The 13783-nt window shown below is 36.8% G+C and overlaps 1 protein-coding gene across 1 annotated transcript; it reads left to right on the forward strand.

Annotated features, from left to right (window-relative positions):
- Nucleotides 1–9009: 9009 nt before the first annotated feature.
- LOC139146309 (uncharacterized protein DDB_G0284671-like) lies at nucleotides 9010–9537 on the forward strand. The gene has a single exon (XM_070717717.1). It carries the CDS (start codon nucleotides 9010–9012, stop codon nucleotides 9535–9537), a length of 528 nt encoding a protein of 175 aa, XP_070573818.1.
- The last annotated feature ends 4246 nt before the right edge of the window (nucleotides 9538–13783 follow it).

Consider the following 13783-nt stretch of genomic DNA (forward strand, 5'->3'; position numbering starts at 1 on the left):
GCAGTTTCAGATGTGAAAATACCTGATATCAGACTAAAGCCATTGTTGCAAAGATTCCATTGACTTGAAGTCAGTGTTATTATTTTGACATTTCCAGAATGTGTTACTGTATCAAAACGTCTTTTTCTTATCATCAGTTATGCTTGACATAATCATAACAAAACAATTGCACTATATGCAGTTATATTCTGTATTTTCAAAACATCACACAATAATTTGTTGTTAAGTAGGGTAGTCAAACAGAGTTGTTCCACAGAAAGAGTTTGGTCAACGAGAATTCTTCTTGTATGTAAGGATGTAAGCAAGGAGATTGATGATAGTTTACACTACTCTCACAAAATTCTCTTATAAATCAGTTTCCTTTCTCTGTAGTGCAAGACTTACCAAATGTGAAAAAATAGATGTCAATGTCCCTTTTACTGAATATAGAGGTGAATATTCTCTCTTTCAAGGTTTTTAGATGGCAAGAATGTCACAATGACAGATCAACACATGTGTTATATTCAATTTCTGTGAAAGGACAAACAAATACATCTCTTTTGACTTTGGCCATTACTTACATAGCTTTGGCCAATATTGGAATTACTAGGATGAAAGCAGAGAAAAAGAATGAAATAGTACATGTAAAACTTGCTTTAAACAGTTTGCTTGCTGCTTTGTAAAAGAGTGTGTGTCAGGTAGTATTAATACATTTCTCCTTGATTTTGTTTTATCAGGCTGATCGAAGTAGTGCACATTTCCATAGACAAGCATAGCAGTAGTCATGGCAACAGGTCAAGAATGCGGAGTGAATTCAGTGTCAGGTGAGTATAGTGAGGAGATTGTTTCTGTTCAGTGTTATGTAGGGCTACATTAAATGGCCACCATCAAAGAGAGCATTTCATCATGATAACTTTCAAAGACAACGATATCCAACACAAGTAACTGGTCATATCATTGGCTGTATTTATGTGGTACATAATGGAATGCTTTTCTGTACTTGTTTCCTAAGAACTGTTACATGCACCAAATATTCTCATAGCCTTCACTGCAAATTGTAGTTTCAAAGTAAGTTGTGGTGAAGACACGTCTTTGAAAATCAACACTTGATGGTCTACAAAAGCTACACCAGGTTATTGCAATCAAATCATCTTCAAGTTGTCAAATTAAAGCTAATTGATTGAGAATGTACTCCTAGCTCTTCAATAATGATAAGTGTCTATTTCTTGGTTTTTGGGAATTTCATTATATTTTATACCAATCTTGCTGGCTGATGTTGTAGATGTATGGGAGTCGTCATTATTTATTGTCTGGGTGGGGAGTGGGGGGGGGGGGTCGGAGGAATTTCATCAGGAACTCCAAAATCTTGAGTAACCCCCTGCCAACCATGGTGGATTTGAGTAACGCCCTCTCTAACTCTGAAATTTTGACTGACTCCCCACTTAGAAAAGTTAAATACCAATACTTGTATCTGTAAAATTTACATTTAAATTTACAAAAATACAGCCATAGTGAAGACCTTTCAAATCCTAATGTACCCTGCCAGATTATCATCGCTTATCCCAAGACGGTTGGAAAAGATGGAATCAACAAATTGAATTCAAAGTGACAACAAAATATAGATATAAAAGCTCATGCTATAACCAGTGTCAAACCATATGGGTATCATGACAGGGTTTTCACTGGGATATCTGACTGGGCAGAATTTGAAAGTACATGGGGAGAATACGTGAGAGGCTGTGGGGGAAGGTGTCAAAGGGGGTGTCCCCTTGCCTGTGTGGAAAATTTTGAAAAATTGATGTGTGTAATGGTGCAGTCTGAGAGGTGTTTCAATTTTATTTTGCACTCAGTAAAATTGTTTGAAAATGACATTGAACACTGGTATTTTTATTACATTTTTTGCATGATCAGTGTTTGAGTCACAATATTCAACAGCCAAACAATGACAATACATTTTGTAAAAAACAGTTCTCAGTTTGCCAGAGATTGAAGACCAAAGAATATGATGGAAGGGAAAATCTGTGACCTTCTTGTGTCATTTCTCCAGCTGCCAGCTTTTAATAAAAAGCCTGCGGTATGGTGAAATGTCAAAATGGTTATTGAACTGAAGTCAATGTATGTTTCTGTGATAATAAGATGAATTCATTCACAACAGTTCAGTTTTGTCTTAGATCCTGTGAAAAATTTGAGAAATTGATGTGCAATGGTGAAGTATTTCAATTTATCTTGCACCAAAACTTGATTAACCCCTTTTTCCTGTCCACATTTTGAGCAATATTAACCCCCTTGAAGTTTGTCATTTTTTGAGTGCAGACCCCCCTCACATTCTTTTGACCCCCAGGCCATTAATAATGACGGCTCCCTGATGTTGCACTTCTTTATGAGTTGAAATGTGTTCAGTGGTTCATTCCTGTATGTCATAGATCATTAAGGCGTCAGATTTCAAAGGAAAGTGACATAGTTTAATCCAGATATGTCAGGTTGTGATAGACACTGTGACATTGACTGCAGACTATGCTATATCAGTGGTTATTATGAAGAGTCTGACAAATTTAGTGCCTTATAAGTCACTCTACAGTGTAAAGGACCAAGGTGTTCCATTAGTTGTAGGAACATGAAAATGGAGAGACGCTGACAACTTTACCAGAATTTAAACAAAACATCACTAGGAAGTCCATTTTGTACAGTTTGTAGTCCAGTTGTTTCCTGTTTACTGAGACATGTAAAGGTATTTTCTGTGATAGATATTACCATCACAATTGCTTTAAGTGTTTGTTTTATGAAGTATAATTCACAGAAATTTATGTCAGTCTGGTACCAGGCCAAGCTCCTCTTGCTTTTGAACCTGGAGCTTGAAGCTGAAGCAGTCAAAACAAAAGTAATTTAGAAAGTGAAGAGAAGGGAGTGAAAGTAGCAATATTTGAGTTTTGGGTTGTAAACGCCAGTGTTTTTGTTTAGGGACAGTATCCTAATACACTTCATCTGAGTTCTCTGTTCATTTACTGTGCAATCAAGTCATTGAACAACAGGAATAGTGTCAGGGTTACAAAGTCATTTCAACGTGTTCCAAGCAATTAAAAAATGGAGTGATAACCAAGTCATACGATATTTTTTTGCAGTTAAGATACTGGTAAAGGCAACCCTTAGATACAGAAAAAATTTGCCAGTATATCTTCATTGAATCCACTAGTTGAACAGAATCAGGATAATTGTCAGTAACTATTCATATTGTAGGCAACAAAAAGTTGTGTATCATAACAATACAAAAATTAAGATGAAGACCATTTGAAAAATCAACTTGGTGTGAAACATACTGACATTTGATCTTTGAGAGATTCAAATAAACTTGCCATAAAACTAAATGTCAATGATACAGTAGTTTTCGCTTGTCAGATGTAACTATTTGTGATTTAGACTGTTTGTTATGTTGAAACACAGCAACAATCACCTTTGAAAAAATGCTTTAAGTATATTTCCATAGATTGCATTGAAATTATTACATTTTTCTTTGTAATTTGTTGAAGACATATTATCTTACTCAACAAAAAGTAAATTCAAAATTTATCAGAAAATGACATGTAACAGGATCTGTTCAATGAATTCTATGCTTATTTATGCTTGTTTGGTAAAAGTAACAATCTCTAACAATCTCTAAAATTAGTCCCTATTTTATCTCAAGTTGCAATTGAAATGAATTTATAGTCTTGGAACTCCATGCTATCTCTTGTCCAAGAAGTTACCAAGTTCAAGGAATTTCAAAATTTAGTGATAAAACATTTTTTTGTAGATTCACTGACATTAAGCTTGAAACTTTAGTTTAGATTGTTAGGGATGATCTAGGTTGGTGACGTCAGGATATTTGCAATCAATAGACAAATTGACGGTCTTCGATACCATATTCTAGCCCTGCACCTTCTATAGATAGTTCACATCAGTTTTTGAAAGAAAAACATTTCTGTCTAAGGTGATTGTTGCTGTGTTTCAACATAACAAACAGTCTAATTACTGACTCCCCACTTAGAAAAGTTAAATACCAATACTTGTATCTGTAAAATTTACATTTAAATTACAAAAATACAGCCATAGTGAAGACCTTTCAAATCCTAATGTACCCTGCCAGATTATCATCGCTTATCCCAAGACGGTTGGAAAAGGTGGAATCAACAAATTGAATTCAAAGTGACAACAAAATACAGATATAAAAGCTCATGCTATAACCAGTATCAAACCATATGGGTATCATGACAGGGTTTTCACTGGGATATCTGACTGGGCAGAATTTGAAAGTACATGGGGAGAATACGTGAGAGGCTGTGGGGGAATTTAAGGTGTCAAAGGGGGTGTCCCCTTGCCTGTGTGGAAAATTTTGAAAAATTGATGTGTGTAATGGTGCAGTCTGAGAGGTGTTTCAATTTATTTTGTACTCAGTAAAATTGTTTGAAAATAACATTGAACACTGGTATTTTTATTACATTTTTTGCATGATCAGTGTTTGAGTCACAATATTCAACAGCCAAACAATGACAATACATTTTGTAAAAAACAGTTCTCAGTTTGCCAGAGATTGAAGACCAAAGAATATGATGGAAGGGAAAATCTGTGACCTTCTTGTGTCATTTCTCCAGCTGCCAGCTTTTAATAAAAAGCCTGCGGTATGGTGAAATGTCAAAATGGTTATTGAACTGAAGTCAATGTATGTTTCTGTGATAATAAGATGAATTCATTCACAACAGTTCAGTTTTGTCTTAGATCCTGTGAAAAATTTGAGAAATTGATGTGCAATGGTGAAGTATTTCAATTTATTTTGCACCAAAAATTGATTAACCCCTTTTTCCTGTCCACATTTTGAGCAATGTTAACCCCCTTGAAGTTTGTCATTTTTTGAGTGCAGACCCCTCTCACATTCTTTTGACCCCCAGGCCATTAATAATGACAGCTTCCTGATGTTGCACTTCTTTATGAGTTGAAATGTGTTCAGTGGTTCATTCCTGTATGTCATAGATCATTAAGGCGTCAGATTTCAAAGGAAAGTGACATAGTTTAATCCAGATATGTCAGGTTGTGATAGACACTGTGACATTGACTGCAGACTATGCTGTATCAGTGGTTATTATGAAGAGTCAAATTTAGAAGACAAATTTAGTGCCTTATAAGTCACTCTACAGTGTAAAGGACCAAGGTGTTCCATTAGTTGTAGAAACATGAAAATGGAGAGACGCTGACAACTTTACCAATTTAAACAAAACATCACTAGGAAGTCCATTTTGTACAGTTTGTAGTCCAGTTGTTTCCTGTTTACTGAGACATGTAAAGGTATTTTCTGTGATAGATATTACCATCACAATTGCTTTAAGTGTTTGTTTTATGAAGTATAATTCACAGAAATTTATGTCAGTCTGGTACCAGGCCAAACTCCTCTTGCTTTTGAACCTGGAGCTTGAAGCTGAAGCAGTCAAAACAAAAGTAATTTAGAAAGTGAAGAGAAGGGAGTGAAAGTAGCAATATTTGAGTTTTGGGTTGTAAACGCCAGTGTTTTTGTTTAGGGACAGTATCCTGATACACTTCATCTGAGTTCTCTGTTCATTTACTGTGCAATCAAGGTTCTTTACTGGTAACATATTGTTTGTTGCTTCACAATCAAACCTTCAAATTTACTGGTTTTTCCTTAAATAATCATTTCAGCAGAGCGTCTCATTATAAAATGCTGACTGTGCCAAGCTTCACTGATCTAACCCTTGTGTTTTCCCAGGCATTTGAAAATTTGAAAAATTTACAGTGTGGTTCCAAAAAAAATTACACATTTTCATGCTGACTCCCCCCCGAATTTTCCAACAAGCACTACTGGTACTCAATGAATGGTCATTAATGAATAACAAATCACAAACATTACTATGATAGAAAATTTGAGAAAATCAGCTTGACAAAAGGAAGTAAAACAACTTTGTCTTTTTACATACACTGTGTTTCATTATCAATCCTGAACACTGAAAAATAAGTTTGATACACATTTTTGCAAAAGCTCAATTGCATCACAGTACTTGTACATGGGTCATGAACGCTTATGACCTTCAAATGGCTTACAGCTGGATGTTCTCACTAAACTTGTTGCATTTTGGACACCCTGTGAATATAATTCCATCAATCAACCACTTTCTGTCACACAACATACACTGATAGAGAGCAGTGTTTTTGCTAAGGTTGGGGAATATTGGTAAATGATTTTTGAACCATGGTAACATTGCTGCTGTCCCTTAATCTGATTGCATTGATGAACCCCGGTGAAATGACTGGGGAACCCTGGTAATATTTACCGGGGTACCACCCTTAACAAAAACACTGGAGAGAACAGTATGGGTACATTCCAGATGAGACACAACATGTATTTAATTAGACTACAATCAAATTGATAAAATATTCCACTGAATTGTCAGGTAAATCAGCACTCTCTAATTAATATCATTAGAGATTGAATCACCTTTATATGCAAAAAATCTTACTCTTTCCTGTTTCTCATACTCCATATTGGAAAAGCTCTGTGAAACTTGAAAGTATCCATGTTGTACAAAGTTGGTGCTGCTGCATGTGAAGTCATCATATGATATGTTCATCTCCAAAACTCTTTTGAGACAATCACTGATCAGAACATTGGACAGTCAACTACCATCCAGATTATTTACTTTAGGTTTGCACAAATTGTCAATGTCTCATTTCAAACTGCAAATATAAATGTCCAAGTAAACAAGAGCTGATGATACTGTTACTGTCAGTTTTATTTTTTGAGAGAGAGACATTTATTTTTGATAAGGTGCTGAAGACAATCATCATTTTGTGATCTGGATGAATACAGTGTACACAGAATTATCCTTGCAACATCAAAGAAAACTTTTGTATTCATAAACTTCAACAAGAGAGTTCATTGTGAAGTATTTTAAAGATAACTTACTTAAATTTGCAAAGTCCCTGAAAAACTGAATAGGCAGCTAGTTAACACAAGTATGATCGACTGACAAGCTTCCATGCTAACCTTCTTTTCAGACTATGGCGTCTCACTTATGCTGTACCTCCATGCAAAGACAAAAACTGTGTGTACATGTACTTCATTTGACTGTAATTGTTCTCTTCTTGGTGGTTATATTTCCTTTTTCTTTGATATACAAGTTACAAATTTGTAGTTTCTTTCCAAGCTCAGAATACTATCCATCTCAAGTATTTGTACCTGCTTGCTTACCTTGCCGCACTGGTAATATCCATTCACAAAGTTACTCGCACATGTCAATGCTTTATGATCACAAAACTGCACTAAGACAAAACACATTAAGTATCAGAATATACCATCTGGAGATGCTGAAACCTTTTTGCACATACTCATTTTTAAATGGTCAAAGTCCAAAAATATCATCTGAAAGTTGCATACTCCAGCAGGAACTTTTCCATTGATCACCATGGCTAATGGCAATGCCAGGCTATTTTCTGAAAGACGAGATATGGCTATGATAGAGTATTTCCATATAAACCTTAATCTTTACCAAAAATCAGCTTTGAAAAAAAAATGCTCCTAAATCTCTGATCAAGTATTTATTATCCAGGGGACTCACCGGTATGGTTTGGGTTTCATTGGTCCATGCTTCCGTCCGTCTGTCTGTCCAAGCAAATATTTCTGACATATCTGAGCCAATTCCTTTCAAACTTGGTACAAGGATAGTACACTATGGCATACATATGCACGTCTATTGTTTTGGGTGTAGCAAGCATAATTAACGCTAATTGGCATAATCTATGCTTTTTGAAAAAGAGCTCTGTTTCCTTCGAGACTGCACCAAGTTTGATGAAACTTTGTACACATGTTGGTCACACACAGCTCTTATAGCACACAAAGACATTTGTCAGTATTGAGTTGATAAATTGCTTATTTGCACAAATTATGAATTGTCATAATTCCTCTAATATTTCAACAAATAGTGACTCAAATTTGATGAAACTTCTTACAGATGTATACATACCAGAGCTACTTTGTGCAAACGCATTTAGCAGGATCATGTCAATTAATAGCTAATTTCTATATTTGATGAATTTTTGTGATTAGGGTGCTATGTCAAAAAATATATACTCAAATTTGATAATACATGGTACAGATGTTGATATACCAGAGCTGTAACAGTATGCAAAGACATTTAGCAGGATCATGTCATTTAATTGCTAATTTGCATATGTAATGAATTTTCATAATTCTGATTATATGTCAAGAAATACCGACTCAAATTTCATGAAACTTGGTATAGATATTCATATACCAAAGCTGTAACTGTGTGCAAAATCATTTTGCATATTTCACAAAATTTCATAATTGTGGCTGATATGTCAAGAGTTATTTCATCAGATTTATTGAAACTTGGTATAGATATTGAGCTCATGTTGCTTTAACTGTGTATAAGGACGTTTATCAGTATCATGTTCATTAATTTCTACTTCGCATATTTAACGAATTTTCCTAATTAGTGTGATACGTCCAGAAATACTGCATCAAATTTCATGAAACATGGTACAGATGTTGATCTTCCAGTAGTTTAAAAGTGAATAGTGTCATCCTGTTGATAAATTATTTATTGACTTATTTAATGAGCTTTTGTGATTAGGGTAGCAGCTCCGATTGGCTGAACAGGGAAACAATGTTTGTAATGAGAGATCTATATTCTGAATTACTGCACTAAATCTGTGATGACACTTGCTGCAGATGTTGATCATACAAAGATTTACTAGCCAAGAGGAGTATTTAGCAGTATCAATAGCTAATTATAGGAAGTCTCTTCTGTACTGAACATGAGGACATTTTTGGTTCACATCTGGCATTCTGACTTTTTTATGTCAAGAGCCATTACTAATGCCTGGACCGGTTTCTTCCATTTTAGTTGAATTTTAACATTTAAAAAGCCCGGACATGACATACCTAATTATGTCAAACTTGTTCAAAGGACATAACTTTATGCCACTTATACTATCACTAATGTCTATTTGTTTACATTCCAATCCAATATGGTCGTCACAGTCACAGACAGGGCATCAGTCACAGTCACAGACAGGGCATCAGTCACAGTCACAGGCAGGGCATCAGTCACAGTCACAGGCAGGGCATCAGTCACAGTCACAGACAGGGCATCAGCCACAGTCACAGACAGGGCATCAGTCACAGTCACAGGGCATCAGTCACAGTCACAGACAGGGCATCAGTCACAGTCACAGACAGGGCATCAGTCACAGTCACAGACAGGGCATCAGTCACAGTCACAGACAGGGCATCAGTCACAGTCACAGACAGGGCATCAGTCACAGTCACAGACAGGGCATCAGTCACAGTCACAGACAGGGAGCAGTCACAGTCACAGACAGGGCATCAGTCACAGTCACAGACAGGGCATCAGTCACAGTCACAGACAGGGCATCAGTCACAGTCACAGACGGGGCATCAGTCACAGTCACAGACAGGGCATCAGTCACAGTCACAGACAGGGTATCAGTCATAGACAGGGCATCGGATGGGTGATCAACAGCAGCTACGACTAGCACAAGTGGGCCTGTCGCATCACCAGCTGCAACATCAAGTCAAGGTGCAAGTGATCAACGATGATCGGTAGATGGTTTATTGGCATCAACGAAAGGAAAAACCTGGTCAACTGATCTCAGAATCATACTGGAGATGGCATTTGTCCAACTCTACCATTACCTGGTTGTCCTGTGGGAGAAGTATTCAGGGAATGACATGGGCATTAGGTTGGCTACAAGTCACTCAAAGCTTTCAAGTTTTTGGCAGTGGGTCACGTCAGCAAGATACTCATTTCCCATTAAGAGAGTGAAACTTCAACATGTGTACTAGCTAAGTAAAGGCTAGCACAAGACAAAAGTACTACAGATCGGTAGGGGTTAAGCAATATGGAAATGAAGGCACTATCAAACAAGCAGCGTGTGACTGTCCAGCAGGGTAAGTTAACCTGTTTCACTTCCTGTTTATGATTTGACGGAAATCCGCCACCGGTGAACATTACAGACATAGACAGCGTTCTTCACATCCAGTGGAGAACCACATTCACACCCATAGAATGTTATATTTTTAAGCGTGTTTTAAATGGCTTGGATATGTAGTTGAGTATTATCTACAAATCATAATATAAAGTAAAAGTGTGGAGGGGCGGGGACGTGGTCGTTTTTTGAGTAAAGCGGGATTCATTCTTGCAGAGTTTCATCATGGTAGGTCCATGGTTTCCTTGTGTGCTGTTGTGATTATTGGGTCCAGCTAGAAAACAAAATCTACTTCTTTACCAGTGTTTGATTCCTCCTGGAGATGCAGTACCTGTAAATGTAGATGATTCTTGCAGTGTTTGTTCTATTTATCAATGGAAGTTAGTTTTGGCAAGTGCAAGATGAAATGCCCAGTGTTTCTACTGTATAAACACAGCTAGTACATACTAGTCAGCATTGCTACATGTATATTTGAGAAATGAATTTCTGTCTGGAACAATTCTATCATATTAAAACACAGTTACAGTGCAATGTGAACATACGATATATGGGCCATTCTGAAGCTGGACATATGAACAAAATTAAGTGAAAACAGAAAGTGTAAGAAAAAATTAAAAAATCATCAAACTCTCCAGCTGATGTTTCTAGAAGACTGTTGTTTCCTTGATTATTATTGGAATGATTAAGTAATACAACTAGAAAAAAAGCATGCATCAAAAAGTTCATTAGCTGAAAATATTATTTGTTGAAGGAAAATGACACCATCCAATAGCTGACATCAGACGGTGTACCTTATAGATTTGTTTTGTCTAATTTATTTATTATGGTATTTTCTTCCCAACAGAAAGGGTGCATATGGCCTTGGTAAGTGCAGTCATGTGACAGCCCTAGCTCCTGTTTGCACTAGAAGATTTTAGTCGAAAGGAATTAAAAGAGAACCTAGAGCCAGTACGTTCCATGCACCAGTGCACTGCACAAGTGGACAAAACCAAGAACTCTGCAGTGACTCACCTGTGAACCACTTCATCCTCCGTCAATCAGAAAATACCATTATGGCCAAGATTACTCCAAGAAGACAGGGGTCAATTTGTATGATCCAAGAGCTCCACACCAAAGAAACTTGGACCAAGAAGGAGTTCTAAACCTGTGCCACACTTTCAAAGAAGCCAGTGTCTCACCCTCCCTCTTCCTCTTCTATGACATCTCTGACATACCAGACCGCTGTACTGTACTATCTTCAATGATCATTGAAGAAATGTGTTATGAGATTCCATCCTGTGAAGATGATGTGGAAATCATTGAAAAAAGTAAAGCACCTGAAAGTAGTATGGCATTCAATGATGACTATAACATAAATTGGACTTCATTTAAGAATATTGTTGATTATGTTGCAGCAAGAAACTCTGAATCCTGCACAAGAGAACACATTGAACAGACTGAGAAACAAACACGTGGACAGGCAGACAACAGTTCATGGCTTAAGATAAGGAAATCAAAAATGGCCGCATCAAATTTTGGTAAGTTCATGAAGCGCGTCGAGTGGACCCAGACAAAGTGTTTAACTCAATAATGTATAAACCAGCATTTACAACATACATTGTATGCTGTGGAATATGGTAGGTCAAATGAGGAAAATGCTGTCAATGCATACTATGTCATTTAAGAAACAGCAGGGAAATGCTAATATAGCTGTACATGAGGTAGGGCTTCTTAGATCAGTCCAGATAATCCAGATTTTGCTGCAAGTCTTGACAGAATAGTAATAGATCCCACTGAAGAAATTCACACCAAAATGTGGATTGGAGGTGAAATGTCCTCCCTCACTTAAGGGGCTGACTGCTGAACAAGCTGCAGAGCACAAAAATTCATGTTTAAAATTGACCAATGGTATAGTTGCATTGAAAGAACAACATGATTACTACATAATCCAATGTACATATATGTATGTGTCAGGATTGGCGTGGGTTGATTTTGTAGTATGGTTTGGCAGTGAATGCAACTTGATCGTTCAACGTATCAAATTTAACAGTCGTGCATGGTTTGATAAGACTCTTCCAGCCATCAATCACTTCTACCACAGGACATTTTTTACCTGAGATTCTCACCAGGTATGTTCTGTAGGGAGGTGAGCTCTATCAGCATGGGGATGGAAACCATATTCAAAATAAATTAATCAGCAGCACTTGGGGGGGGGGGGGGTTCTTAAATTAATGCGGGTGAGCAACCAAAGTACATTTTACAAGATTTATTAAGGATGTACGATCGGAAATATATAAGCATACTGCGCCGATTTCCGCGCAGAAATGTATCTATAGTAACCACGCGCGCATTGTGACGTTCCGAACGTTTTTGCGTTTTACAAAATGTCGTCTGCAGGGAAAGGAAAATCACGCCGAGAAAATGTTCAGCGTGCCCTCAAAACACGCTGGAAGGTACGAGAATTCAGCAAAGAGATAAAAAAATGCAACATGACCGTAGCCTGTAAAGCGTATTCAGAAGTATGACATCTGATTCGCTATACAAGAGGAGGAGGTCGCGGTTATAATCCCAATGATAGTGTCGCTGGTAGACCTACCGGAGAATTGGAAGAATGGCCGTCGCATTGTCGATTTGAGTGTACTTGCCGAAAATCTTGACACTTGTTTCAGTTGCGGGTTTGCCTTTACGATTGTCATCGTGTATTTGGGAAACGCCAAGTTCACGGCCTCGGCTCCTGGCTCCACGTAGTGTGTGACAACTTAGCCTGCAGCGAACTTCAAGTCAACCTAATCTCAACCGATAAGCGTCACGGCAATAAATATTACGTGATTTTTTTGTATGCTGTATTTATATATAGACTCTAAAAAGTAGAAGAACCTAAAAGTCTTTGCTTTGTTCTGTCATTTCCCTCTCATTAAAGTAGGCTTGAATCGTTAATCATGACCATGCCTGGACAAGGCCAATGCAAGTAGCCACTGCAGGTCAGCAGCATTTGAAGAGCGCCCTCGCGCGACGAACCCGGGAGAGCATGGTTTATCACCAGAACCTGTAAATCCTAGTTAGATTTTGCAAAATTGTGAAAAATCGAGCTCGGTGACCTACTAAACAAAATGTGGTTTTGAAAAATTCACAAAAAGAGCTATTATTTAGCAAAGTTTGAGAAAATTGACATTAGTAGAAACTATCAATAATTAATAAATTACCCTCTCCCTTTCCTAAAATTTGGGGCATATTTGTTGCAATTTTGGTTAAAAAATAAATATCATGACTTTTTCACTCAATTTTAATGTAAGTAAAATCTTCAAAGTAGCTTAGGTTTATAATTTCTTTATTCTTTTACAGTGTAAACGTAAAAAATGCAATCATGATATAAATATGAAAATGACCTGTTTTATTGATTTTTAGTGATTTTGTGAAAAACCGTGAATTTTTAATGTCATTTTGTAAAAAAACAAGCGCGGTGACCCCATCTTTTTTTCCCAGTTTTGGACTATTCACATATGTAGGTATTCAAAAATCCCCATTTGAAAAAATTGACATTAGTTTTACTTTTTCCGATCGTACATCCTTAACTTAACACATTTGCATTTACATGTATTTTAAAATTTACATCCTTTGTCAGTGTATGACTTGAGTTATTTACATATTTTCAGCAATCATAAAAGTGAATTTACAACATTATTGGCAGTTTTACATTTTTTCTTGAAAGAAATATGAAATTGTGTGAGAATATTGACATTTACCTTGCCAGTGTGTATACTTCATCATGTACAACCTCAATGGACTATTCTGAAATAAATATTTGCACCAGGTA

Source organism: Ptychodera flava, chromosome 12 (assembly GCF_041260155.1).
Source record: "Ptychodera flava strain L36383 chromosome 12, AS_Pfla_20210202, whole genome shotgun sequence".
Classification (NCBI taxonomy): domain Eukaryota; kingdom Metazoa; phylum Hemichordata; class Enteropneusta; family Ptychoderidae; genus Ptychodera; species Ptychodera flava.